Consider the following 25,658-nt stretch of genomic DNA (forward strand, 5'->3'; position numbering starts at 1 on the left):
AACTCCCAGAAACCTGCAGAAAATGTGGAAATTATTAAAAGAGAAGGGTCAACAGTTCAACCAAAACTTGTAGGTACAGTAGAAACAAGTTTTATATACAGTGAATTCGCATCAAAACAGACAATTCAGACCGGATTTTACAAACACCGATACCACCACTGTATTGTCATTGTCAAAGCCAAAAACTAAATTAATACTCTTTCTTGTCGTTTTCATGTAATCGTGAACTGATTCACAGTAAATGTCATGTCCCCTTAAAAACCTCACAATGAAATGTTTTGATTTTCACCACCACTTGTCACCTTAAAACTAGACTGTATATAAAGATGGACGACGTGACAGCTCCCCAAAAGTGAAGCCAAAACATCTTGATTGCCCCCTGGTGGCTGGTTGCAGTATAGCTCATAAATCCACCCCCTCCATGTTAGCGGATGGGACATGAGCCAAACTAAAAAGTCAAAGTCAAATCAATTTTAGGTAGTTCTTATCATGCTAATGTATGTTCAAGTGTTAATTTTTCTGATAAGTTTGGTTTTGATTAGTTATTTGATGCTATAAAAAGGGGGTGAGACGTCATGATTGGCAGCTGTGAGTCTCTCTCGCTGACAAGCTGCGGCCGCGCTCGGCTAGTGATTGGTTTGGTTGGGTGTCCTCGATACCGCTGCCGCACCCCCCGATCACTACTGCGCAGACTCTGGCTCCAAATGACGTCAAAATCTCAAGATGCCTGCTCCTGTATCCAGGATATTTTGGCTTCACTTTTGTACAGCGGGAGGAAGTGGTGACGAGTCGTCCGTCTTTATTTACAGTCTATGATTACTAGCAATGTTGATTCTCAGTGTAAGCTGGCGATCCCTATACACAAACCCGAACACCATTTGGTCATACTCATGTATGTAAATGAGACGTAACAGAAGCTTTTCTTTGATCTCTGAAATGTCACATGTACTGTGGTTCTCTGTTTGAGATGCAGGACCTCCTGACATCACTCCTCTTTAGTTCACCACATGAACCTCTGTGTGGCCGTGCTGTCCGGCCAGTGGAAGGTCTTACTGATGAAGATGTAAATTGTGGCGATGTTGACCACCGTGTACAGGACGAACTCCGCGATGAGTCTGGGCAGAGAGGGGAGAGGCATGTGCAGGCGGTACATCAGGTAGGGAACGATGAAGTACCTGAACTCCAGCAGCTTCTGGGGCACCGTCGCAGCCAGAAGGCACGCCAGGAACGCCAAACTCCAGAAGAGCGAGCGCGACTTGAAGGAGTCCAGAAAATTCCACCCTGCGAACACGTAAACGGGGACGATGAAGAAGCGCACCAGCTCGTGCCTCTGGAACAGCCTTTTCCACACGTAGAAGGGGAAGTGGCGGTTGTCCGCCAGGAGGTACTTGTGGACGGCGGTGAACTTCCACACCAGGAGCAAGGCGACGCACGTGACGGAGAGGTAAAACAGAGGCTGCTTTTTCAGAGACTGGAGGAAGCGGAGAGCGCGGTAGTAGCACAGCGAGACGGGGAGGGAGAAGAAGAGGGCGAAGGAGAAGAAGTAGAAGAGCTGGGGGAAGTTGAGGCAGGCTTCGTGGTTCGTCCTGTCGCCCACCACGATCCCGTCATTCAGCAGCACGAACAACAGGAAGCCCACGCCGACCACCGCGTAAGGCCAGGCCACCAGCAGCACCGCCTTCATGTGACTGGGTGAGGTGAGGAACTCCAGCGTGAAAAGCAGCACTTTCTTAGCGCCGCTGAGCGACAGCGGTACCTGGGACGGCGGGGACTTATCATCCCTCTTCTTCGTGTGCTCCGTCCTCCAGACCTCATCCATCTTGGCGGCCACCAAAGTGCCCGCGCAGAAGGCCACCCAGATGATGTTGGTCTGACGAAAGAGCACGGAGCAGACGCCGAGGAGCGCCGAGGCTTTGTGGCAGCCGTAGAGCGTCATGAGGTAGGTGAAGAGGGTGAAGAAAGTAGATCCGGCGTCGGTGTAGTAGAGGAAGTTGAAGAAGTACAGCACGGGGAAGGTGGATAGAGACAGCGCTGAGAGGACACGCCGTGAGGTCGTTCGCGTCTGGAAGAGAGGAAACGTGATGTCAGAAAACAAGAAAACAACAAGACTTACGAATGATTATCTTCATCATCTGGAAATACCTTCTCCCTGAGGTGCAGCTTGCAGATGAGCAGGTAGAGCAGGTAGAGGTTGCCGCAGTTGAACAGCAGGTTGATGAAGCGCAGCATCGCCGTGGAACACACCACCTGGCCCGTCAGGTCAGCGAGCCACACCACGGGTTTGATGACGCCCACAGAGACGAGATAAAGGCCTGGGAGAGTGGTGATCATCGGGTCCCACTGGAGAAGGAACAAAACTGTGTTAAAGGGGCATTCCACCAATTAGAGGGGCAGTGTGGAGTATTTCAGGGGATCTGTTAGCAGGTAGCTGGTACTGCCAGCCGCCGTCTGACTTCATTGCTCCTAAAGTAGTGTTATTATGGTAAGGATGGCGTCTCAGCGAGGCAAATGACGGTTTTGCACACGGCGTCTCACGTTACCGCAGTCTTGGAAAGGGAGTGAGTGGGAGTGAAGGGGTACTCAGTTGGTTGCAATCTGTACCACACCACTAGATGCCACCAAATCCTACACACTGTCCCTTTAAGATATGTTAATTTGTCTTGGTTAGTGTCCCTCTGCTTGTGAAAACAGATGCAATCATGTCTTCTGTGGCTCTAGAGGATCTTTCCAAAGTCTTAAGAAATTAACCTAGTGATGTCATAGTGATTTCATCAGAGTTTTCTCAGCTTAGTTGCATGTCACGTCTCTCTCACTATCAAATATTAGTGGAAATGAACTGTTTTTTGTTTACATTTTCATTTTTATTTATCATTGTTGTAGGTCTATGGCACGACGGCACGACGGAGTATTAGGGCCACATTGACGAAAAAAAATAAATCTGAGATTTCGAGAAAAAAAGTCGTAATATTACGAAAACAAAGTCAGAAGTTTACGAGAAAAAAAGTCATATTATAAAATAGTAATTTTACGTGATATGACCTTTTCTCTCGTAAAGTTATGACTTTATTCTCGTAATATTACGACTTTTTTCTCGTAATATTATGACTTTATTCTGGAAATCTCAGATGTTTTTTCCCTCAATGTGGCCCTAATACTCCGTAGTATATTGTCTCTTTGGCCCTCACAGCATTAGACTTATATACTATATACTTAGACTATAAACTTTGTTACCTTCATCACAATGATCAAATGTTTTGTGGCTCCAGACAGATTTTTTTTTATTACCTAAAATGTCTCTTTTGATAGTAAAGGTTGCTGACCCCTGGTGACCCCTGGTGACCCCTGGTCTAAACCAAGGAAAGACACCATCGAGGTGCATCATGGGAAATGTAGGATCCAGCATTTCTTTTTGGAGCTTGCCCCATACTAGGAACTAAAGTACCTTAAGGCACATAAACCTCCACTAATGTCTTTATATATGTCCAACATGGAGATTAAAAGCTCCACAAGCTGCAACAGCATTTTAAAAAGACAATAGCTCCTCTGCTAGCTAACCTTAATCCCTCTAAACTACAACAACAACAGCCCAGGCTGCCTCTTTACCTCGTTGAACTTGCCGTGGCAGTACTTCTGAGCCTGTGGGACGTGGAACATCTCGTCCATGTAGGGCTCCCTCTGCTCCCTGGTGACTCTGGAGAACAGCAGGCAGGAGATCAGGAAGTTGGTGCTGCAGAGCGCAGTGAACATGTAGCCTTCAAACCTCTCCATGTTTAACGACCAAATACCACGAAAACACGGAATACAGTCTAAAGAGAGCTGTAACAACGTCTGACTGTACCGCACAACTACGAGATGAGCGTGTTGAAACCCCACTACACGACCTCAGTCTGGAGGAAACACTGGTTACACTGAACTGTGTTGTGAAACGGTTTTTATATTTGACAGCTGGCGGTGCGCTTCTGAAACATGCCCGGAACGGAAACTCTTCTATAGATATTAGTTCCGAGCTGTGCTAAATGGTTTAGCATCACCTCTATAGTAATAATAGTAGTAATAGTAATCACCATAATCATGAATCATGGATCATAAAGTTTTCTTTCTTTCTTTCTTTCTTTCTTTATTTGTTTATTTATTTTTATTTATTTATTTTTGTTTATTTTTTTTTTTCTTTCTTTAATTTATTTTTCTCACCATTTTATTTTATTCATATTTCATTTTATTTTATTTTGTTATGAGGAAAAGGAAGAAAGAAAGAAAGAAAAAAAATGAAGAAAAAAATAATAATAAAAAAAAAAATATATATATATATATATATATATATATATATATATATATAATGGTTTAGCATCACCTCTATAGTAATAATAGTAGTAATAGTAATCACCATAATCATGGATCATGGATCATAAAGTTTTCTTTCTTTCTTTATTTGTTTATTTCTTTTTCTTTTTTTCTTTTTCTTTCTTTCTTTTTTTCTTTCTTTAATTTATTTTTCTCTCCATTTTGTTTTATTCATATTTTATTTTATTTTATTTTGTTATGAGGAAAAGGAAGAAAGAAAGAAAAAAAATGAAGAAAAAAAACCCAATATATATATATATATATATATATATATATATATATATATATATATTATTATATATTATATATATTATTTCCTTTTTGTATATATATAAAAAGGAAAAAAATATATATATATATAAACTTTTTTTCATTTTTTTTTTCTTTCTTCCTAGTAGTAATAGTAATCACCATAATTATATATGACACACTTTAAATGCTTTAATATATATTTTTCTTGCTTTTGTGGAACTGTGTTCATCTAAACAGGAACTTCCGTCCCGAGCGGCGTCACCGTGTTATGATTCCCCCTCTTGTACACACGTTGACGTGATGACGTAAAGCGCGGTAAATCGTAATTTTTGACAGTTGGTCGGTCCGGAACGGAAACTCTTCTATAGATATTAGTTCCTAGTTGTGCTAAATGGTTTAGCATCACCTTTATAGTAATAATAGTAGTAATAGTAATCACCATTATTATATATGATACATTTAAATGCTTTAAAATATAGTTTTCTTGCTTGTGTGGAACTGTTTTCCCTAAACAGGAAGTTCCCCTCCCGAGCGGTGTCACTGTGTTATTGTTCCCCCTCCGTGTACACACGTTGACGTGAAACATGCATTTAACACATGAACTGGAGCTTTTTCCTGACCACAGAGTGACTCAAATGCTCTTCAAGGAGGTGAAGAATGCGTCAGAGTTGAGACAGTGTGCTGTGGAGGGTAAAATAAACGGAGCCCTGATCAACCCGACGATGGTGAGCCTTTCTTATTGTTTTAATGTGTATTTATCAGCATTACTTTCCTCACATAACTATCTTTTATGGGAGATGGGACGTAAAAGGTGTCAGGGAAACTGTGGCACTTCATTTATCACTTCTTTCTTGTTCATTTACAGCTGGTGAGTCCTTTCCATGTGCTGGTAGCTGCTAACAAGGCTGTCAGTTTACAGAAAAGTGGCAAAATGAAGACAAGAAGTTTATACTCAGAGATAATCTTCAACCTGTCACCTACTAATAATGTGAGTAACCAAAATCTAACATCATTTTCCCTTTCTTGATCTGAAATGTTTTTTTTTGTGTTGTTTAAAGGTCCCATATCATGCTCTTTTTCAGGTTCATACTTGTATTTTGTGTTTCTACTAGAACATGTTTACATGCTGTAATGTAAAAAAAATACTTTATTTTCCTCATACTGTCAGCCTGAATATACCTGTATTTACCCTCTGTCTGAAACACTCTGTTTTAGCGCATTTTGAAACGCCTCACTTGAAGTCCCGCCTTTTCTTCCGTAACGTGGTGATGTCACCAAGTAACACACGATACCCGCCAAGCGTTCTAGTTTGTCAAGCTTGTCAGAGTAGAGCTGTAGTGGAGTCTGAAGAGTTTGGTTCAGTTGACCAATCACAACAGAGTGGGCCAGCTGAACTGCCTGAAATGACACCCTTGAAGTCCCGCTTTTTCTTCCGTTACGTGGTGATGTCACCAACTAACACATTTGCATAATACCTGCCTAGCGGCTAGTTTGGCACGGTGTCAAACAAAGCTAGTTAGAGCGGAGCTGGAGCGAAGTCCGAAGAGTTTGGTTCGGTTGACCAATCACAACAGAGCGGGCCAGCTGACCAATCGGAGCAGACTGGGCTTTTCGAGAGGGGGAGGAGCTCAAACAGAGCGTTTCAGATAAAGGGTAGAACGAGGTGCTGCAGCACAGCCGGTATGAGAAAAGTAAAGCATTTTTTGAAGATTAAAGCAGGTAAATATGGTGAAGTAGAAACCCAAAATACAAGTATGCACCTGAAAATGAGCATAACCGGTTCCCCTTTAATAAACTCAAAACAGAAATGAATCATATTTGTGTGCCCTTCCCTAATACAGATTTCTGAGGCGTTCAAAAGGTTTGGGAGCTCTGACGGCGACGAGTCTGTCCTGGTGGTCTTGGTTCACAACAAAGATGAGTCCCAGGTTCTGTCAGATATCACAGCCAGAGTGAGCGGACGGCAGGTTCCAGCGGAAGACATTTCCTCGCTGACAGACCATGCAAAAATCAAAAAGGTTCTCCATCTCTGCTTTCATTTTATGGGACTCAATCCATGTAATCTGGACTAGACTGTGTGTGATTTGCTAGACAACTATTTTAGTCAAATCTACGACATGCACACACATGCAGTATATTATATATATACAGTTCATTATCTGAATGAGTGACCATCAGCTGGAATTGATTAGAAGAACGTTGTCAGCTTCTTTCCAAAATGTGATTTCTGCTTTTTTGAAAGAACTGACACCTATGGCCGTACTTACTAAATGGATTTCAGTGTCATTTCTTCTAATCTTACCCCTTTTTTGTCTTTGTTCCAGCTGTATAAAATCACCCCTCAGGAGGAGAAGTGTGGGACTCTGCTGGACGCAGTTGTATGCAGGATGGCCACCAAGGACGTCATGTAGCTACAACAGGAAAATGTACAAGAGTTAAAAGAAAATAAAAATAAATGGTTTCCTTTTTTTCATATGATATTTGGATTCATATTCATATTCACTACATTTTTAAGTCTCAAAACATGCAAATATTATCTTTTCTGTACTCCACAAAAACTTGAATCATCGTTAACCCAGCTGAATAGAAAGTATATATATATAAATATATCTTATTTTTCATATATCTTTTCATGGACTTTACTTGACTTTTCTCTTTACATTTTCGATATAGTTGTCAGACTGATAAAGTTTGAGAGGCAGTTAGGGAAGTCATAACACTTTATTTGGCACCGTCTCAAGTTCCACCAGCAACTTTTCGTGCTTCTCAGTCGTTCCTTTGAACCTTTTTGCTGACAGTTATTTTTGTGTCTAAAAGTTGAAGGTGCGTTCTTTGTCAGTAGGAGGACAGTGATGGTTTCATTCCAGCAGTTGGTGAATAATGAATCTAAAATGCTCTGGGCCAAATATCAGCTAGATCTCAAGAGGATTAAAAAAAATACATCCACAACAGTGACATGAAAGATTCAGTGGAACCCTGTCAGCCTAAGAATATTAAATGTACCGGTTGTCTAAAACATTTGGATGCAGCTTTGCTATAGTTTGTTCTTTTAGAATCACCTTGAATTACCTGTTTTTTATCTTTAGTGTAGGAACACTAAAATTCTTTAACCAATGGCATCACTTCATTTGCATCTGGATGTTTACTTTTACTCATTCTCAGGTTTTCCGAGGACACAAAATTCACATGCTCTCAATGAAATGTGATTGAGGTATTTATTAAAACCGACTGCAGCTCCACACACTGGAACAAACAAAATTACATTGACTTTAAATGTATAGTGATCTACTTGAGATTGAGGTAATTAAAAAGCTTATCAAGAGTTTTGTTATAGAAAATTAGTGTTAAAATTCACATTATAGTTCATATGTAAACTCGTTTCATCATGATTCATGTCCACGTCCTTGTTACAGTAAGACAGGTCACATTATAGCGGTGTACATTCGTCAGTCGTCAGGGAAGTTGGCGAGCTCGTCTTTGTCGATGTTCCCTCCGCTGAGGATGCACACCACGTTCTTCCCCTCCAGGTCGGGTATCTTGTCGTTAACGACGGCGGCGAACGCGGCGGAGCCCGAAGCTTCCACCACGAGCCCGGATCTGTAGAGGGTGGACACGGCCGCCTTGATCTCCTCGTCGTTCATCAGGACGATCCCCTCCACGTAACGCTGACACACCTCAAAGGGCAGAGTGCCTAGGATGTGAAGAAAAGTTAACAACAGTAAAAAATTCTTCACCCTAAAATTATTAGTCTTCCTCTAACTTAAGACTTAAGATGGGAAGTTTCTGTACTACAGTTGCAGACTTCCAAGAGTCTAAGTTAAAGCAATGGAGAGAGAAATTGAAAGAAACGACTTGCATCATACCTGCAAAAGGCGGTGCAAGTCCTGAGGCGATGCTCTTGGTGTCCATGCCCACTGGCTTCTTCTCAATGAAACTCCTGTACATGGTGCAGGCTGCGTTTAAACAGAAAAACAACAAGTTCAGCAGTGAGCTGCTAGGATGTGTGGTGGTTCTGCATGTGAAGCTTATACATGCTTTTACTCCTGTGTGTTAGTTTTACCTCCCTCTGGCTCCACACCGTAGATTCTGGTCTTGTCACAGCCTGACAGTTTGATGGCAGCGGCTACACCGGCCAGCAGCCCCCCTCCGCCGCAGCACACCACCACCGCATCAGGCTCGGGCATCACCTCCAGCACCTCCATACCTAGACTGGACACAGGTTTAGACTTTGTTCTAATACAGGGGGTCTCAACCAAGGGCCCGGGGACCCGCAGTGGTCCTTGAGGGAATATTATCAAATTGGGATCCGTGACCTAATCAGAAATCAGAATCAGGAGCACTTTATTGATCCCTGAGTGGAAACTGGGGCGTTACAGTTGCTGTTGTATAAACATAAAAGATGTAAGAAATAAAGGAGTATGTGACATGTAAATTATGTACATAATGCTACAATATAAACTAAATATATGTAAAGAACTATAAGTACTAAAATAAGAAAATTAGTATATAAAAAATATGAAAAAGTGCATAAAGACATGCATGTAATGTATATCAATTTAGGGGTCCTTGACATGAAAAAGGTTGAGAACCACTGTTAGACTAATAGATGGAAGTTTGAATAATCCACCGTCAGCCCTCGAGCGCACCTCGCATGTCCTGCTATTAGATCCAGGTCGTCATAGGAGTGCAGGAAGGTCATGTTGTCCTCCTGAACACAGCGGTTCACCACATTCATCAGACAGGAGGTGGGAACTCGCTCCACCTCCACCCCGAAACTCTGAGGAACGAGAATGACGCTTGCATTACCGAGCAGACAATAACAGCAAATCACAGCATGAACCGACATAATGTCACACGTCTAACCTGTATGAGGATGGATCTGGACATGGGGGCTGTTTCCGGCATCACCACCTTGCCCTTTGACCCGTAGTGTTTTGAGGCATACGCAAAAGACTTCCCATAGTTCCCAGCAGACATAGTGACAAAATGACCCCCCTTTTGTCTCCTGGCAAACTGATTGGCCACCCCTCTGATCTTGAACGACCCTGTCAATTAAAAAAGACAATTCTTAAATAATGAGCTGAGACGTGGTTTCGCGAGATGAATCAAAGTGTTGTTTTTTTTCGTCCAACCGGTTCTCTGCATGTTCTCCAGTTTGATGTGGATGTTGCAGCGGACGTCGAGAGGCAGGGTCGTCTGGCACCAGGGGATCATGGGAGTGTTGATGACACCCAGGGGGCTGCCTCTCACCGTCTCTCTGGCTTCTCTCAGCAGATCCAGGGTGACAGCGTCTGCAGACATCTCACCCATCTGTCATAGAAACACACATTTACTATCAGGAATAGATCTGCACTTACCTCTAGGGGTGGGAAGAAGGCTGGACCTGTCTCTCTATGGGAGTGGGAGGCGATGTGTATGTGTGTATTTATGTATGTACATATTAAATGTTAAATGTAAGATATAATTTTTTTTGTATCATTGCACTGGTATGTTTTTTTTATGTTTGGAAAAAAAGGAACAAAAGAATAAAAAAAAAAAAGAAAAGGTATAGATCTGCATTATGGAGCCACCATTTTTGGCTTATGAAACATACGCATTTCATAAATAAATGCTCTATATTACAATAAATAATAAGTAGAATCATTTGTTTTAAATTACTATTACTACATAAATACATACAATTTAAGAATGAATATATATATATATAAAAAATAAATAAAAAAACAAATGCATGAATTTAAAAATTAATACAAATAAATAAATAAAAGGGGAAATTAAATAAAAGAGTAGCTAGATAGGGGAAATAATACAAACATCTATTTTAATTATTTTTTGGTTAATTTAATGGCATATTTATTTATTTATTGAGTCATTTATTTTTGGTTCATTCCTCCATACTATGGCAGTTTTATTATTATTTATAGAATTTCACATCTGCCCTTAACACTATCCCAACCCCAACTAATAATAATAATAATAACTCCCATTCATCTTCTGTACAATACACCAATTATATTGTGAATATTTATAAAATAAGCTACTTTTAGCTGCTATAACATTAACACATGACTGGACATGTGACATGAGATTTATTAAGAAAAGCTAATGCAAAATTACAAAACCTACTTTTTACATTTACAAAAGTCATTAAGTAAACCAAAAACAATGTGTTTCATGTTTTAAACTTATTTCCCACTGACCTTATACTTGTCTTGATTTTTCCCCCTTAGGCTACTATAAACTGTGACAGCCCACGTGATGTTGAGCGTGTTACATTTTTTGCTGTCCCCTCCCTCCAGCTTAAACAATAGTTCCCGTTTGGAACTTGTTCCTAGTCGGACGTTATTATTAAACGCACCGCAAGATGGCTACCCTTCATAAGTGGCAATGGGGACTTTTCTTAGTTACCTAAGAAAGAAAGTATTAAAAGAGAGAATTATAGTTTGAAAACATGGGTTTAATTAGACACGTGGTGTGCGCCATGTCCGGAGGTGTTGACAGCTCTGTGGCTGCGTTGTTACTGAAGAGAAGAGGTGAGTTTAAACCTGTTATTGTGACACTAATAACACAGAAACACTGAATGCTGAAGCTCCTCTCTGTCCTCTGAAGGCTACAGTGTGACAGGAGTGTTTATGAAGAACTGGGACCCTCTGGATGAGAGAGGAGTGTGCACTGCAGAGACAGACTGTGAGGACGCCTACAGAGTGTGTCAGACTCTGGACATCCCCTTCCACCAGGTGTCTTATGTCAAAGAGTACTGGCATGAGGTCTTCAGGTACTTCTGGTGGCCATGCAGAACTGTTTTAATTGTATAACACTTTAAAGCTGCAGTAGGCAGAATATTTCTGGCATCATTGGGCAAAAATAAAAAAAATAATCTTAAAGGGACTGTTTGTAAGAATCAGAAATGCTTAACAGCGACACCTGTGGCCGTTAAGTTAACGAAAGTCAGCGTCAGGTTTGCGCTTGCTCGCTCTAAATAGACATGAACGAGCATCGCTCAAAACAGTGAGGCAACACACGTCAGCTAAAACCACAATATCACTCTATATTTCAGCTGCTTGGCAGTAATGTTAGCTGACCAGACGAAGGTCTCTCCATGAATCACTGCTGACTCTAGTGTTGGCTTTTCCTGCTTCAGCCTCCCGACCGCGGCCGGAGGGAACAGGGGAGACACCGGAGTTTTGGTCGGAGACGATAACGTTTCTATCTGTGGAGCCCCGTCACTTCACAAGACACGGAAAACCTCTGTTGGTCTGGAGGAGCTGCAGCAGTTATTTCTGCACAAACGTCCACTGTACATTCACTAGATATTCTCAGAGCTAAACTAACTCTTCTGCAGTGTGTAGTGTGCGTGCATGCACGTGAGGTGGAGCGAGAACGAGCGCGGTGTGTGACTGAGGGCAAGCAGGCAGAGGAGCAGAGTACAGCAGAGACTCCGGCCCTGGAGACCAAAGCTTTGGTCTCCCCCGTGTCCTCCGACAGCGGCCAACACTGTTTTGCAAGACGGGCTTCACTAGATAGAACTTTGCGGTTTTGGTGCTTCCGTGTAGTTTGTGTTGGAGTCTGAGTCTGAACAGTGTAGCCACACGCGAGCGCGCATGGGACACCGACCCAGATTTATTTATACGTGTAAGAAGTTACAAACAGTCCCTTTTTATATGTTACTGTAATGCTTATATCTCACAAAAAAATGTGAGGACACAGAGGCACATGATTTTTTTTTCAGATCTCATGCACTACTGTCAGGATATAGTGACCGTTTAATAAAAATAAAGTTTTTTAATCATATTTGCTCATATCTGCCTACTCCAGCTTTAATGTGTCATCTGTCTTTTTGCCACTTTCAGTAAACTATTGAAGGATTATGAGAAGGGGAGGACACCCAACCCAGATATACTATGCAACAAGCACATCAAATTCAACCATTTCCACAAGTACGCTATCAACACTCTGGGTATGTAATGTGTTCATACACTGATATAAACTCATTCTGAGCAGCTTAACATCTGTTTAACTTGTTTATTCATTTGGACTGGAAAGCAGTGGGTGGTAGTTGCAGATATGAGGATTGAATTAAACAGATTTCGATATCAAACACAATAGCGTTCAATCTGCGCTGTGCCGTTGTTGACTCAGGTGCTGATGCCATGGCAACGGGCCACTACGCCAGGACGTCGCAGGAAGACGAAGAGGTGTTCCAACAGACGCACGTGGCGCCGTCGTCCTCTCTCTTCAGAGATCGATTTGAGATTAGAAATCGTAAGAGTTTGACAGGCAGTGAAATTTAATTTTTCCACATTACTATAGCTTAAAAATCAGACCCTCTAAACAGTGTTCTCCCCTCTTCCCTCTGCCCAGCGGTGAGGTTGTACCAAGGAGCAGATCTCTTCAAAGACCAAACCTTCTTCCTCAGTCAGATCTCCCAGGATGCCTTGAGACAAACCATGTTCCCACTGGCGGGACTCACCAAAGACTTTGTGAAAAAGATTGCTGCTGAGGCCGGGTTTCACCATGTGTTGAAGAAGAAAGAGGTATCCAAACATATACACACACACACACACACACACACACACAAATACATAAATAGACAGACATTTAATTCATGTTTAGATTACATCTGCATAAATAGGGATATGTATTCACGTAATATGCTCACAGTAAACTTTGTTTTTCCAGAGTATGGGCATCTGCTTCATTGGAGAGAGAAACTTTGAAAACTTTATTTTGGAGGTAAGAATTAACAAGTATTTGTTCCCGCTTTACAATTTGGCAAATTTGCTTTGTTTTCTTTATTTTTCCTCTTTTGTTTCTGAAAAGCTCAAAAGCAATTATTTATTAAAAGATACATGTAAAACTGTACAAGTTTTTTTTGTTATTGTTTCCAGTATCTGGAGCCTAAACCAGGGAACCTTGTCTCCATTGAGGACGGGGCTGTCAAGGGAACACACAAAGGTATGTTTGTGGTGGTTTGAGGTTCTCAAATTATGAATTTCTCTGACAAAATGAAGAACTGGTGTGTCACTATATCATTATCATAGAAACATAATGCAATGGCTCCCAATATGTTATATGTCAATTAAAACAAAAATCCCTGTTTTCTGCTTCACATACCCTCACGTGTAAGTTTGCGTTCATAACAAATGACGCCTAAAATGACTCATAGTGTTCTTCCTTTCCCATCTCTCGTCATTATCCTGTGTGTCTCTGTCCATCCAGGCTGGTTCACCTTGACTCTGGGTCAGAGGGCGAGAATTGGAGGACAGAAACACCCCTGGTTTGTGGTGGATAAAGACATCGCTACTGGAGATGTGTTTGTGGTGAGAAAGTCTGTCTCCTCTCGAATCATATAGTACACTATGTTAAAAAAAACTTTCTCAAACACATTTGCCTGAGCCACTGTATGCTGTCCAAGCACTATTTAATGCTGCATTAATGAAACGACATGAAATATAAAATGTTTCATATCCATAAATCTCCCAAGGAGCCAGCACAAGGAGCACACATTTTTGCTGACGCTTTATTCCCTAAATTCCTCCCGGATCAGGCTCCGACTACCAATCACTCGGCTCTTTTCCGGGACACAATGCGGACGGACCGCTTCCACTGGTTAACAGTCGACCCGCCTCCTGAACTAGTCAAGATCCAGATGATGGAGTGTCATTTCCGCTTCAACCACCAGATGCCGCTCAGTGAGTTTTGTGTCATCAGTAGCCTGTACAATGATGAATGAGAAGTTATTTACTGAACAAAAGAAAATACCATTTCTTGTGTGCTTTCCAGTTCCCTGTACGGTGACACTGAACATGAACGGCTCTGTGTGGATCTCACTCTCCCAGCCAGTCAGAGCTCTGACGCCTGGACAGGTAACAGCTAACACACCTGTGTTACATAATACAGTGTTGGGCCTATGCTGTTACTTACTCCTTCTTTCCATTCCTCCCCACAGTTTGCTGTGCTGTACAAAGGAGATGAGTGTCTGGGCAGTGGGAAGATCATGCAACTGGGGCCCAGCGAATACACACTCCAGCAGGGCAGAGAACGGTGGGAAGCAGCCACGCAGCAGAAGGAGGACCAGAAGAGCCCTGAACCAGCCAGCTGAGATGAGCTCGCAGCCCAGATACGGTGGAAATGAGCTCTGTCCGGTACATTAGGTAGAGCACACTGTTCATGAAGATAAGCTGTCTCACAGGTGATTGTTGTTAAATGCCCAGCTTCGACACATCAACAGTAATATTGATAAAACAAGGATAAAAGGGTTGATTTCAGTACTGTTTTTTGACACTAAGAGGTTACCTGCTTGCTGCTCAGATTAACCATCTGCATCCAAGCCAAAGGGTGTTTTGGAGACTAGATGTAATATATATATATATACATATATATATATATATTTTTAATGAGGACCTATTATGGTTTTGGGCCTTTTCCCTTTCCTTCAGTGTGTTATATAGTTTTTTGTGCATGTAAAAGGTCTGCAAAGCCCAATGTCAAGAAGGTACTCTGCTCCTGAACTGCCTGAAACGCCTCGCTTGAAGTCCCGCCTTTTCTTCCATAACGTGGTGATGTCACCATGTAACACATTTGCATAATACCTGGCACACGGCGGAAGTTTCAGTTGGTCGCAATCTGCAACCTCGCCGCTACATGCCGCCAATACTTGACCTGGTATTGAAGAAGTGTTGGGTGTATTTTCATTTGCCGGTATTGTGGTTAACCTTTGGAATCAGAGTAGTCGTATCAGAAACCAAAATCAAACTCACTTTTTAAAAAAGTAGTCGACTCTAAAATGTTTCAGAAGATGGAAAACAATCCACAAACTTTTCTTTGGAGGGTTATGTCTTCATACAGTACCCAATATCATGACCTGTGGTCTGTGAAGAAAGGCCGTCGCTGGTAGTCTGAGCCCTTTAAGTGTTGTTTTCTTTATTGTAATAGTAGGAAACCTGTGAGTGACCCGGGGAAATGGAGGTTTAGGAGGTTCTGGTGGGATTTGACTCTAAGCTAGCAGAGGGTTTCTTGTGGGTCCAGAGATGGTGGACACAATATTTTGTCCCTCTTATCTGTGAATGAAAGTGACTCTCTTGTTTATTCAGTGTAATAATGTGACTCATTTACTGTAGCTTTTCCTGTATCCTGTAAGGCTGCTCATGTTGTTCATGAGTTTCCCTCCTGTCCTTTCCCTTTTGTCTGATTGACTCATGTTCCCCCTGACCTCCACCTGCAAACCTACAGCACTGTACATTGGGGATCAATGTTAATCTATGACTCTACTTGGTTCTTTGAATCATTGGAAAGCGTTTTCTTTTTGTTTAATTGATAAATCAAGTTAATACTTAAGTAATAAAATAGAAACAACCGAATATGATGCAAAAAAATACAGTGTTATTAGTTGTTTAAGCTCTTTTAAACGTCACATTTTGAGACGGTTGATTCAATTGTTCTAAATAATTAAAAATACAATGAAACTGTATGAAACTCAGCTGCTTTGTACTGTCATGCATATCCAATTTTTTAAACAACAAATTATTGAAATATGTATAAGACCATGTTTAAGTGCCTTTTCTCTTCAAACGGCGTTGTTGTACGTTGTGGAACATCATGTTCTTCCTCAACTACAAACTGTAAATACTTGAACATTTTACCAATGAGTGAATAAACCTAATAAGTGTGATCATTTGTTTATTGGCCTGTATACCTAAATATTCCCTCCAGAGTCATTACATACTTATGCACACTTAAAGAGGAACACCACCTAAAGTAAGAATTCCAGTATGGTGTTTCCATGGCCGAGGAAAGTTCAATCAATATTTGTGAACATGATTTCCTCTCTCTCAAAGCCAGAAACCAGAGAAGTCTCAAACTTGTGATGTCATCGGGTATAAAGTCTGGAACTGCTCCATAGACAATGAATAGAGAAGATTTATTGGACCCAAATAAGCTTTATTCTATTGTAGTGTTGTCAGTCCCTTATACTCAGAACATTCCTCTGGGTCATCTCAGTGTCATCTATAACTTCTCTCCCATCTCATTGTCTATGGAGCAGCTCCACACTTTATACCCTATGACATCACTAATCTGAGTTTTAGCACTCTAGTTCTTGAATATGGGAGAGGCGTTCATGTTTACCAATATTTTTTGGGCTGTTTTAGACAATAGGAATAGTAGTTGTAATAGTTTTATAGTAGTTGTTGCAGTTGTGCATTGGTTGTCCTGTTATTGATCCACAGGGGGCGCTAGTATACAAGATTAACCTGCAGGGTGAACCTGTTGTTCTCCAGTCAGCATTGTTTTGCACAATCAGCATACTGTATATTCTTATGAATACTAATGACAGTCACGGCACAGCCTAATTATACAAATTAGACCTCATCATATTGTCTGTTTTCACAGAATACGGTAGATTACTTCTTTTTTTTTTGTTAAAGTTTGAAAAGTTTGTTATCGGTTCGTCTTTTTAAAACTTTTAAAACAGAACATAAAGGCTCAAACAACACCAATAACAGTCATAAATAAATAAATATATAACACGTTTTGCTGAGATACCATCATGCAATACAATAAAATGAAAATAAAAGTTCCAAAAACAAAATTATGAAGAAAATATTAGAAGCGTAATAAAGACTTCTCTAATATGTTTCACTATTAGATGTTTATTTTCTGAGAGATAGCACACTATGCTACAGTTATTACTGTATCATGACCATTCAACAATGTCAACATGAAGAACAAAATCATATATTGATTAACAAAAGTAATAATTAACTGGTTTATTAAGCTGTAACATTTGCTGAAAAGTTATTTGGATGATGACGGAACTAGTTGTCCACCTTTTTTATTTTGATGAAGTTGTGTGAAATGTCATCATTTTCTAAATCTGTGGCATTGAAGTCTTAGTTCAGCTACTTTTCATGTCTTTTTGATGCTTACAACTACTTCAACATACAAAAGTTGAGGAGGTAGAGGACGACCCTATTCACCCTATTTTTTTTCCATTTTTTTCCATTTTTTTTCTCCTTTATTTGGTTTTACTCAGACATTTACATAAACATACTTAGTTATATACAAATATGAAGTGAACCAACTTTTCCACTTTTTACAATGACATTATAGAACACACAGATAGAACATGGGGTGCTTTTCATATCGATATCTTCCACTGAAATTCACAATATTGTAACCAAACTTCTTCTGAAATGCAGCTATTAGTTTAAATATTACAACCTCATCTACTACTAATTTTCTAAGAAAGTACTTCTTTTAACATAAATATCCCTAAATTAGATAATTAGATTAACAGAAGTAATAATTAACTGGTTTATTAAGCTGTAACATTTGCTGAAAAGTTATTTGAATGATACTGTAACTATAGTTGTCCACCTTTTCCACCTTATTCCAGTGTGAAATGTCAACATCATTTTCTAAATCTGTGGCATTGAAGTCTTAGTTCAGCTACTTTTCATGTCTGTTTTATGCACCATCGGTGCTAACAACTTCTTCAACATGCAAAAGTTGTGGAGGGAGAGGACACTCAAAACACGCTTTAGGAATTTTACCCAACTCTCACCCTATTTTTTTTTTTTTTCCTTTACTTGGTTTTACTCAGACATTAACATAAACATACTTAGTTAGATACAAATATGAAGTGAACCAACTTTTCCACTTTTTACAATGACATTATAGAACACACAAATAGAACATGGGGTGCCTTTCATATCAATATCTTCCATTGAAATTCACAATATTGTAACCAAACTTCTTCTGAAATGCAGCTATTAGTTTAAATATTACAGCCTCATTTACTACTAAGTTTCTAAGAAAGCACTTCTTTTAACACAAATATCCCTAAATTAGATAATTAGATTAACAGAAGTAATAATTAACTGGTTTATTAAGCTGTAACATTTGCTGTAACTATAGTTGTCCACCTTTTCCACCTTATTCCATTGTGAAATGTCAACATCATTTTCTAAATCTGTGGCATTGAAGTCTTAGTTCAGCTACTTTTCATGTTTTTTTTCTATGCAACATGCAACTTTATGCAACAACTTCAACACACACAAGTTGAGGACACTCAAACACACATTAGGAATTTCACCCTATTTTAATAACAATGCTCCTGCGCGCATTGCTCACCCTATTTGGCCACTTCCCTAAATCTCCATGAGAAAAAGAGCCCCCCTGTGAAAGCGTCCCAGAGGGAGAAACCCAGCAGGTTTATGGTAATAAGGAGGAGAGAAGGAGGAGGAGGAGGAGGAGGAGGAGGAGAGCCACGGAGCCATTTTGTACTCATTTGAAACTCAGTGTGGTTTAACGCAGCTGCTGCGCGTCGTGGAGACTCCAACACCAACACTATGGACACCAAGCGTCTGTTTCCACTTTAAACAACTTCACAATGAGGGATAAAAGCAAAACGCGCTGCTGGGAGAGGAAGAGTTAATGCTTTTTGTGCAGGACTTTCGGGTGAAGTTGAGTGGCAGGTTCACAAAAGCATGGAGCTGAAGAGGTGTTGGGTTTTTTGCGTCCTGTTTCAGCTTGTGGGATGTTTGGAGATCCACCTTTCGGACACTTTACAGCCTGGGACACTTCTGGCAAACCTGTCCTTCGTGCCTGGATGGACTTCTAAACTTGACAGGACTTTATCACCCACATTCATGCAGAGTTTCTTCCAGGTTGGCAGACACGACGGGCTCATCCGTTTGTCCCACAGAGTCCAGTGTGCGCGCACACAGAGGAACCCAGCACCTGTCTACTTCAGGACAGGTTCCTCCACATCTGGGGGACTTATTCTCACACAGTTTAATGTGTTTGTGCACGGCCAGGACTGTTTTATTAAATACAAGAGAAAGAAAGCGTCAGGTAAGCCAGACATTCACATTAATTACCTGACACACCTGGAGGAGACTTCCTGCTTACCTGCAGGTAAACTGCTTCTGAATGTGACAGAACTTTTGCCTGCTTTTACGCACAACATTGCCTTTTTGGACACTATGTGTGTTGGTGAGGAGTTGAAGGCAATGTTCAGGAGTGGGGATTTGTTCCTGGTTAGTGCCTTGTGTCTGGAGCACAGCAGAGTGAGTTTGCACTGCAAGCTGCACAGCTCTCCAGGTGGCTCCAGGCTCTCTGTGCAAGTGAGTTTGACGCTTTTAAAAGTGCTTAAACAACATGGATCCTCCTCAGAAACCAGGCAGAGAAAGTCTGGGAAGTTGATGCACAGGGGGAAGCGACAGGTCAACGCGTCGCCCCAGTTCCAGCTCCCCAACTATCAGGTGTCAGTGCCCGAGAATGAGCCTGCAGGCACAAGGGTTATCACCCTGAAAGCCACTGACCCAGATGATGGAGAGGCAGGGAGGCTGGAGTACAGCATGGAAGCCTTGTTCGACAGCAGGTCCAATGACTATTTCGACATCGACTCCCAGACGGGGAGCATCACAACCGTCCAGGCTCTGGACAGAGAAGAAAAAGACAACCATCTTTTCAAAGTCACCGTGACTGACAATGGCTCCCCCAAAAGATCCGCCACTTCTTACATCACCGTCACCGTGAGCGACACCAACGACCACAGCCCGACGTTTGAGCAAACTGAGTATCGTGTTGTCATCCGGGAGAATGTAGAAGTGGGGTTTGAGGTGATGACAATCCGAGCCACCGACGGGGACGCCCCCTCCAACGCCAACATGATTTATAAAATTGTCAACGGTGACGGGGTTAACTCTGTGTTTGAAATCGACTCCCGGAACGGCCTGGTGAGGATAAAGGAGCGGCCCGATAGGGAGACCCGCGCCCGGTACAAGCTGATTGTTGAGGCCAACGACCAGGGCAAAGACCCGGGCCCCCGCAGTGCCACCGCCACTGTCAACATCTCTGTGGAGGACGAGAATGACAACTACCCACAGTTCACCGAAAAGAGGTACGTTGTACAGATCCCGGAGAACGTGGCGGTCAGCACCAAAGTCATCCAGGTGGAAGCCACAGACAAAGACGAGGGGAACAACGCCAAAGTTCATTACAGCATCATCAGTGGCAACGTTAGAGGACAGTTCTACATTCACTCCCCCACCGGTGTGATCGACGTCATCAATCCTCTGGACTACGAGATGATCCGAGAGTATAATTTGCGGATTAAGGCTCAGGACGGTGGCAGGCCTCCTCTGATAAATGGCACGGGGATGGTGGTGGTGCAAGTGGTGGACGTGAACGACAACGCCCCCATGTTTGTCAGCACGCCTTTCCAGGCTACTGTGCTGGAAAATGTGGCCATTGGTTACTCTGTGATCCACATTCAAGCAATTGATAGTGACGCAGGAGAAAACGCCCGTTTGGAATACCGGTTGACCGGCACCACGCCTGGTTTCCCGTTCACCATCAACAACAGCACGGGCTGGATTACAGTGAGCGAAGAGCTCGACAGAGAGACGACCGACTTCTATACCTTTGGCGTGCAGGCGAGAGACAATGGGATACCTGTGATGTCCTCCTCAGCCAGCGTCAGCATCACTGTGCTTGATGTGAACGACAACGTACCCACCTTTACGGAGAAGGTCTACTCACTGAAGATCAATGAAGATGCTTTCGTGGGGACCAGCGTACTGACAGTGACGGCCGTGGACAGGGACGCCAACAGTGTGGTGACCTATCAGATCTCCAGTGGCAACACCAGGAACCGCTTTGCCATCACTAGCCAGAGCGGCGGCGGGCTCATCACCTTAGCCCTCCCCTTGGACTATAAGCAGGAACGCCAGTACGTCCTGTCAGTCACCGCCAGTGACGGAACGCTCTACGACACCGCTCAGGTGTTCATCAATGTCACGGACGCCAACACGCACCGGCCCGTCTTCCAAAGTGCCAACTACCAGGTGATGCTCAGCGAAGAGAAACCGTCGGGCTCTACTGTGGTGGTGATCAGTGCGACGGACGAGGACACGGGGGAAAATGCTCGCATCACGTACCTGATGGAGGACAATGTTCCCCAGTTTAAAATTGACCCGGATACAGGTGCCATCACAACGCAAATGGAGATTGATTATGAAGACCAGGCCTCCTACACGTTGGCCATCATTGCCAGAGACAATGGCATCCCTCAGAAATCTGATACCACCTATGTGGAGATTATCATCCTTGATGCCAATGATAATACTCCTCAATTCCTTAGGGACCGGTACCAGGGGTCTGTATTTGAAGATGCACCTGTCTACACCAGCGTCCTCCAGATCTCTGCCTCAGATAGAGATTCTGGCTCGAATGGCAGGTTGAGCTATACGTTTCAGGGTGGCGACGACGGAGAGGGGGATTTCTTCATAGAGCCTTACTCTGGTATCATCAGAACTGCTCGCAAACTGGACCGGGAGAACGTTCCCGTTTACAATCTGAAGGCCTACGCCGTGGATAGGGGGGTTCCACCTCTGAAAGCGTCCGTTCCCATTCACGTGGTGGTCCAAGACATAAACGACAACGCTCCGGTGTTCGAGAAGGACGAGCTATTCATCGACGTGGAGGAGAACAGCCCGGTGGGGTCCGTCGTGGCCCGGATCACTGCCACCGATCCCGACGAGGGCACCAACGCTCAGATCATGTACCAGATCGTTGAAGGGAATATTCCAGAAGTTTTCCAGCTGGACATTTTTAGCGGCGACCTCACTGCAGTCACAGACCTGGATTATGAGACTAAAACCGAGTATGTCATCGTGGTCCAGGCCACCTCGGCGCCACTGGTGAGTCGGGCCACCGTGCACATCCGCCTCGTAGATATGAACGACAATGTGCCGGTGCTGCAGAACTTTGAGATCATCTTCAACAACTACATCACCAACAAGTCCAACAGTTTCCCGTCAGGAATTATAGGAAAGGTACCGGCTCATGACCCGGATGTGTCGGATAAGCTGCGGTACAAGTTTGAGTCTGGGAATGAGCTCAGTCTGCTGCTGTTGAACGAGGACACTGGGGATCTGAGATTGAGCAGGGACCTGGACAACGACAGGGCCCTGGAAGCACCCATGACCGTCTCCGTCACAGGTAAGAAAAAATATCCTTTTGTCTTATTTCCAAGCTGTTTTTTTCCCGTGAGAAAACTCCCTTTTTATGTCAGTTACATGAAAGATGGTAGAATTTGAGTCACCACATGTGATGCATCATCACACTGCAGAGTCAATATCTTCTGTTGAATAGAGAATAGGCAGGTTTCGGCTGTGCTGTTGGCTGTATGTTCAGCGAGCGTTTGCTGCAGGCTCTATGCAGGATCCGGTTGTGCTGCTTTTGGGTGATAAATGCATTGTGTGCAAGTGGTTGGTTGAGGTAATAAAAAAAGGTGCTATGAGCAGGGCACCCTGATAACCGAGCCGCTTTGTTGCTGCAGATACGTGGGCTTCTGTCACACGTTGGAACACACACGTGCATATACAGTAGTGCAGGCATATGCACACACACATGGTTTCCCTCTCTTAGAGCATATAGAGACCGCACTCTTTGAAGTGGCTGCAGGTTTTTTTGGCCTCGTGTAGGTGCGCTGTAGGGAGCTTTATGAACATCTTGTTGCAAGATGTCTCCCAGGATTTCACCAGAATAATTTTTCCTCGCTTTGCATTACAAGTTTCTTACGCTTATGATCCAGAGTTTTGTTTTGGGGGGGAACTTTCTATCACATGGGTTTGGATCTCAAGGCTTGTGTGTTCATATTACAAGGTTGTGCAGGAAGAACTTGCCTCAAGTTGCTTTTTTTTCCCCACTACAGAAGCAGACTTTGTTCTTTCAAGTTAAAGATTAGACAAAGGCAAACATTGGACATTCACACCTGAACTGGCAGGGTGACTAACTGCTACAGTACAAGCAAGCACACACACACACACTTTGCAAGAAACCACACATTAATCAGGCAGTTGAACAGGAATGATAAATCTGATACCCTGACAGAATAACTACCCTTGTCACCTATTGACAGCTGGTTGCTCAACCTTTTCTTATTCGTTTCTCACTCTCCATCTCGCTCTGTTGATCTCCTTAAAGCACATTAAGCCCCGAAATGGGCAAACAGCCCAACACGGCTAGATCTCTTCAGCTCGCCCTCTCCCTGTGTCATTCTATCATCTCTCCATGCTGAGGAATGCCAGCATATCACACATACTGAAGGAATACAAATGAGCTGCTATGGACCAGGCTGCACCGGGGCAAGCCCACATTCCCAGTCCATCAGACTAATCACATTTTGACAGCTAGAAATAATTCTCAGCTTGTCAACTTGAATATCTTTCTCTGATCATTTCATTTCAGGGGCATTTCCCCCTCTTTTGGGAAGTGACGTATACATTGATAGGATAATACAGTAGTTCCTTAGCTGGGGTTAAACCTGCATTGTTATACAATCAGGCAGATGTCTCACCTTTTTTCCTCTAACAGTGTTTCTCCTAAAGGACTCGTGCCCTGTCTTTGTCTGGGAACAAAAGGCCGACTGTCCTTTTCTAAATGCTTTTTATTGCCCTTATAGACGACCTGCGGAGCGTCTGAGGAGGCAGCGACTGACCACAATAGTTCCTCATTCACTGCCACTGCATTCATGTTTGTCAATAACAGCTGACAGCTCTCGCCGTATCCCTGACAACGGTGACCTCATCATGATGGTCCCAAAGGGGATTGGACCTCTTCATTAGTTGTACCCATGCGCGCACACACACATAAATATAAGTAAGCATGTGTTCATGCACAATTAAACAGATCCAGAACACAGAACACTCTACTACTACAAACCCCCCCTTTTTTCTGGAGGCTCACACTGATGTCAAGTGTTAGGTAACCATTACCGCTGATGCCTTGACCTTTCAACCCCGGGCTCTTGGGAGAGGAAGGCCTGAGGGGGATTGGTGAGCTAATAGCGCTTTAACAAGAGAGACAAGACTCTGATTGTTTCTCTCTTGAATTCAGTCTTTCTCTGGCTCCAATGGTCTCCCATATTCTCGTTTTGGAGTTTTATTTCATGGTTATTGTTGTGACCTTTTCTCCGTCACTGGCTGATGTAGAGGTCCGAGGCATGACCCAGGACCTGAGTTGGACCGGGTCCAAATTATACTCAGTCTAGGGTCTGGTTATGTGTTTTATTCCCGAGTGCATCCGAGTTAATAGTTCATTATGTCTGCGCACATCAGCATTGACATCCTCTCTCCATGATTGATGACATTGATCAGAGTGCATACGTTCTGCTTAACCCTGATTATTATTCCTGATCAATTGAACAACAGACTGTTGATGTATCACAGTGAGCATTGATTTGTCTTTGCTGTGGAAGACATTTTTTTTCTCCTTACATCCTCCTGATCACGGCTCTCCTCTGAACCTGTCAACAGGAGTGCACAGGTGCTTTTATTGTGGCGAACAGGAGGCCTGAGAATGTTTCCCTAACTTTTTTTTTTTTTGCTGAAACCCAAGTATTCCCTGATAACTCTCCCGAGATACACTCTGCTTTACACGCTCTGCTAGCCACAACACTATCTGCTCTCGTTCCCTCTCCCCCCCTGTACTTGTGTGTGGTAGCTCTGTGGTCTGATAGCTAAAGGCATTCTCATTGTAAGAGCTCTTATCTTAGCTTGTTAAATTTCACTTAAAACCTTTGGGGTCTTCACTCTGTTTTCTAAAAGATGAGTATCCGTCTGACTGTCACAAAGTATTTCAGTGTAGAGCACCTTTTATTTTTGCTTTTTGTGCTGTATTTCCTTCAACAGGTGTAAACGTTCACTACATCACTGAGCCCTCTCCAGTCAGAGACAGTGATTTCTAATGAATCAAAGCAAAGCCCGCTGTGGTATATAAGTCCACCAATTTGTTACCGTAGTTACTGCACAATTAGACTCTCAAACCAGCTGGTTGATTGCCAGAACTGACAGTCAGTCCCGCCACCTAATGCCAAGATTTACCCGCATTTGGCTGGCTTGTGTTGTTAATATGCCAGCCATTTGTTTATTCGACCATGTAGCCACAACATTCTTTTACGAGCTCCAACCAAAACGCTGCTTCCTGATGCGCAAAAGGCATCGCCTAATGTTCGCTGGCGTTTCCAGGAAACATTTACCTGATAGGTGGGGTCC

The 25,658-nt window shown here is 42.8% G+C and overlaps 5 protein-coding genes across 11 annotated transcripts in view; 3 read left to right on the forward strand and 2 right to left on the reverse strand.

The window, feature by feature from the left end:
- Window positions 1–686: 686 nt before the first annotated feature.
- Window positions 687–3,970, reverse strand: alg10 (ALG10 alpha-1,2-mannosyltransferase). Its single transcript, XM_037761048.1, has 3 exons — window positions 3,604–3,970; window positions 2,143–2,340; window positions 687–2,062 (listed from the first exon to the last, which is right to left on the reverse strand). The coding sequence occupies exons 1-3, from the start codon at window positions 3,766–3,768 to the stop codon at window positions 1,001–1,003; spliced, it is 1,425 nt and encodes a 474-aa protein (XP_037616976.1). The 5' UTR covers window positions 3,769–3,970; the 3' UTR covers window positions 687–1,000.
- An 852-nt stretch (window positions 3,971–4,822) lies between these two features.
- tprkb (Tp53rk binding protein) lies at window positions 4,823–7,071 on the forward strand. The gene is made up of 6 exons (XM_037760953.1): window positions 4,823–4,915; window positions 4,952–4,963; window positions 5,170–5,318; window positions 5,459–5,581; window positions 6,435–6,611; window positions 6,918–7,071. The coding sequence occupies exons 3-6, from the start codon at window positions 5,178–5,180 to the stop codon at window positions 7,002–7,004; spliced, it is 528 nt and encodes a 175-aa protein (XP_037616881.1). The 5' UTR covers window positions 4,823–4,915; window positions 4,952–4,963; window positions 5,170–5,177; the 3' UTR covers window positions 7,005–7,071.
- A 714-nt stretch (window positions 7,072–7,785) lies between these two features.
- srr (serine racemase) lies at window positions 7,786–10,872 on the reverse strand. Its single transcript, XM_037760952.1, has 7 exons — window positions 10,794–10,872; window positions 9,726–9,903; window positions 9,457–9,638; window positions 9,240–9,370; window positions 8,654–8,802; window positions 8,457–8,546; window positions 7,786–8,284 (listed from the first exon to the last, which is right to left on the reverse strand). Exons 2-7 carry the CDS (start codon window positions 9,901–9,903, stop codon window positions 8,040–8,042), a joined length of 975 nt encoding a protein of 324 aa, XP_037616880.1. The 5' UTR covers window positions 10,794–10,872; the 3' UTR covers window positions 7,786–8,039.
- Window positions 10,873–10,902: 30 nt separating this feature from the next.
- On the forward strand, window positions 10,903–15,297 carry trmu (tRNA 5-methylaminomethyl-2-thiouridylate methyltransferase). The gene is made up of 11 exons (XM_037760951.1): window positions 10,903–11,126; window positions 11,203–11,368; window positions 12,444–12,550; window positions 12,733–12,855; window positions 12,955–13,127; window positions 13,273–13,326; window positions 13,482–13,548; window positions 13,813–13,913; window positions 14,141–14,285; window positions 14,377–14,459; window positions 14,543–15,297. Exons 1-11 carry the CDS (start codon window positions 11,045–11,047, stop codon window positions 14,693–14,695), a joined length of 1,254 nt encoding a protein of 417 aa, XP_037616879.1. The 5' UTR covers window positions 10,903–11,044; the 3' UTR covers window positions 14,696–15,297.
- Window positions 15,298–18,860: 3,563 nt separating this feature from the next.
- celsr1a (cadherin EGF LAG seven-pass G-type receptor 1a) overlaps window positions 18,861–25,658 on the forward strand; it is a 98,908-nt gene continuing 92,110 nt past the window's right edge. For 3 of the 7 annotated variants that reach the window (XM_037760244.1, XM_037760243.1, XM_037760250.1), the window contains exon 1: window positions 18,861–22,602. In XM_037760244.1, the coding sequence (XP_037616172.1) occupies window positions 19,083–22,602 (3,520 nt within the window). In that variant the 5' untranslated portion in view covers window positions 18,861–19,082. The remainder of the gene's footprint in view (window positions 22,603–25,658) is intronic. The other 4 variants (XM_037760246.1, XM_037760249.1, XM_037760245.1 and 1 more) reach the window with 2 other exon arrangements.

Source organism: Sebastes umbrosus, chromosome 23 (genome assembly GCF_015220745.1).
Source record: "Sebastes umbrosus isolate fSebUmb1 chromosome 23, fSebUmb1.pri, whole genome shotgun sequence".
NCBI classification, from domain to species: Eukaryota; Metazoa; Chordata; class Actinopteri; order Perciformes; family Sebastidae; genus Sebastes; species Sebastes umbrosus.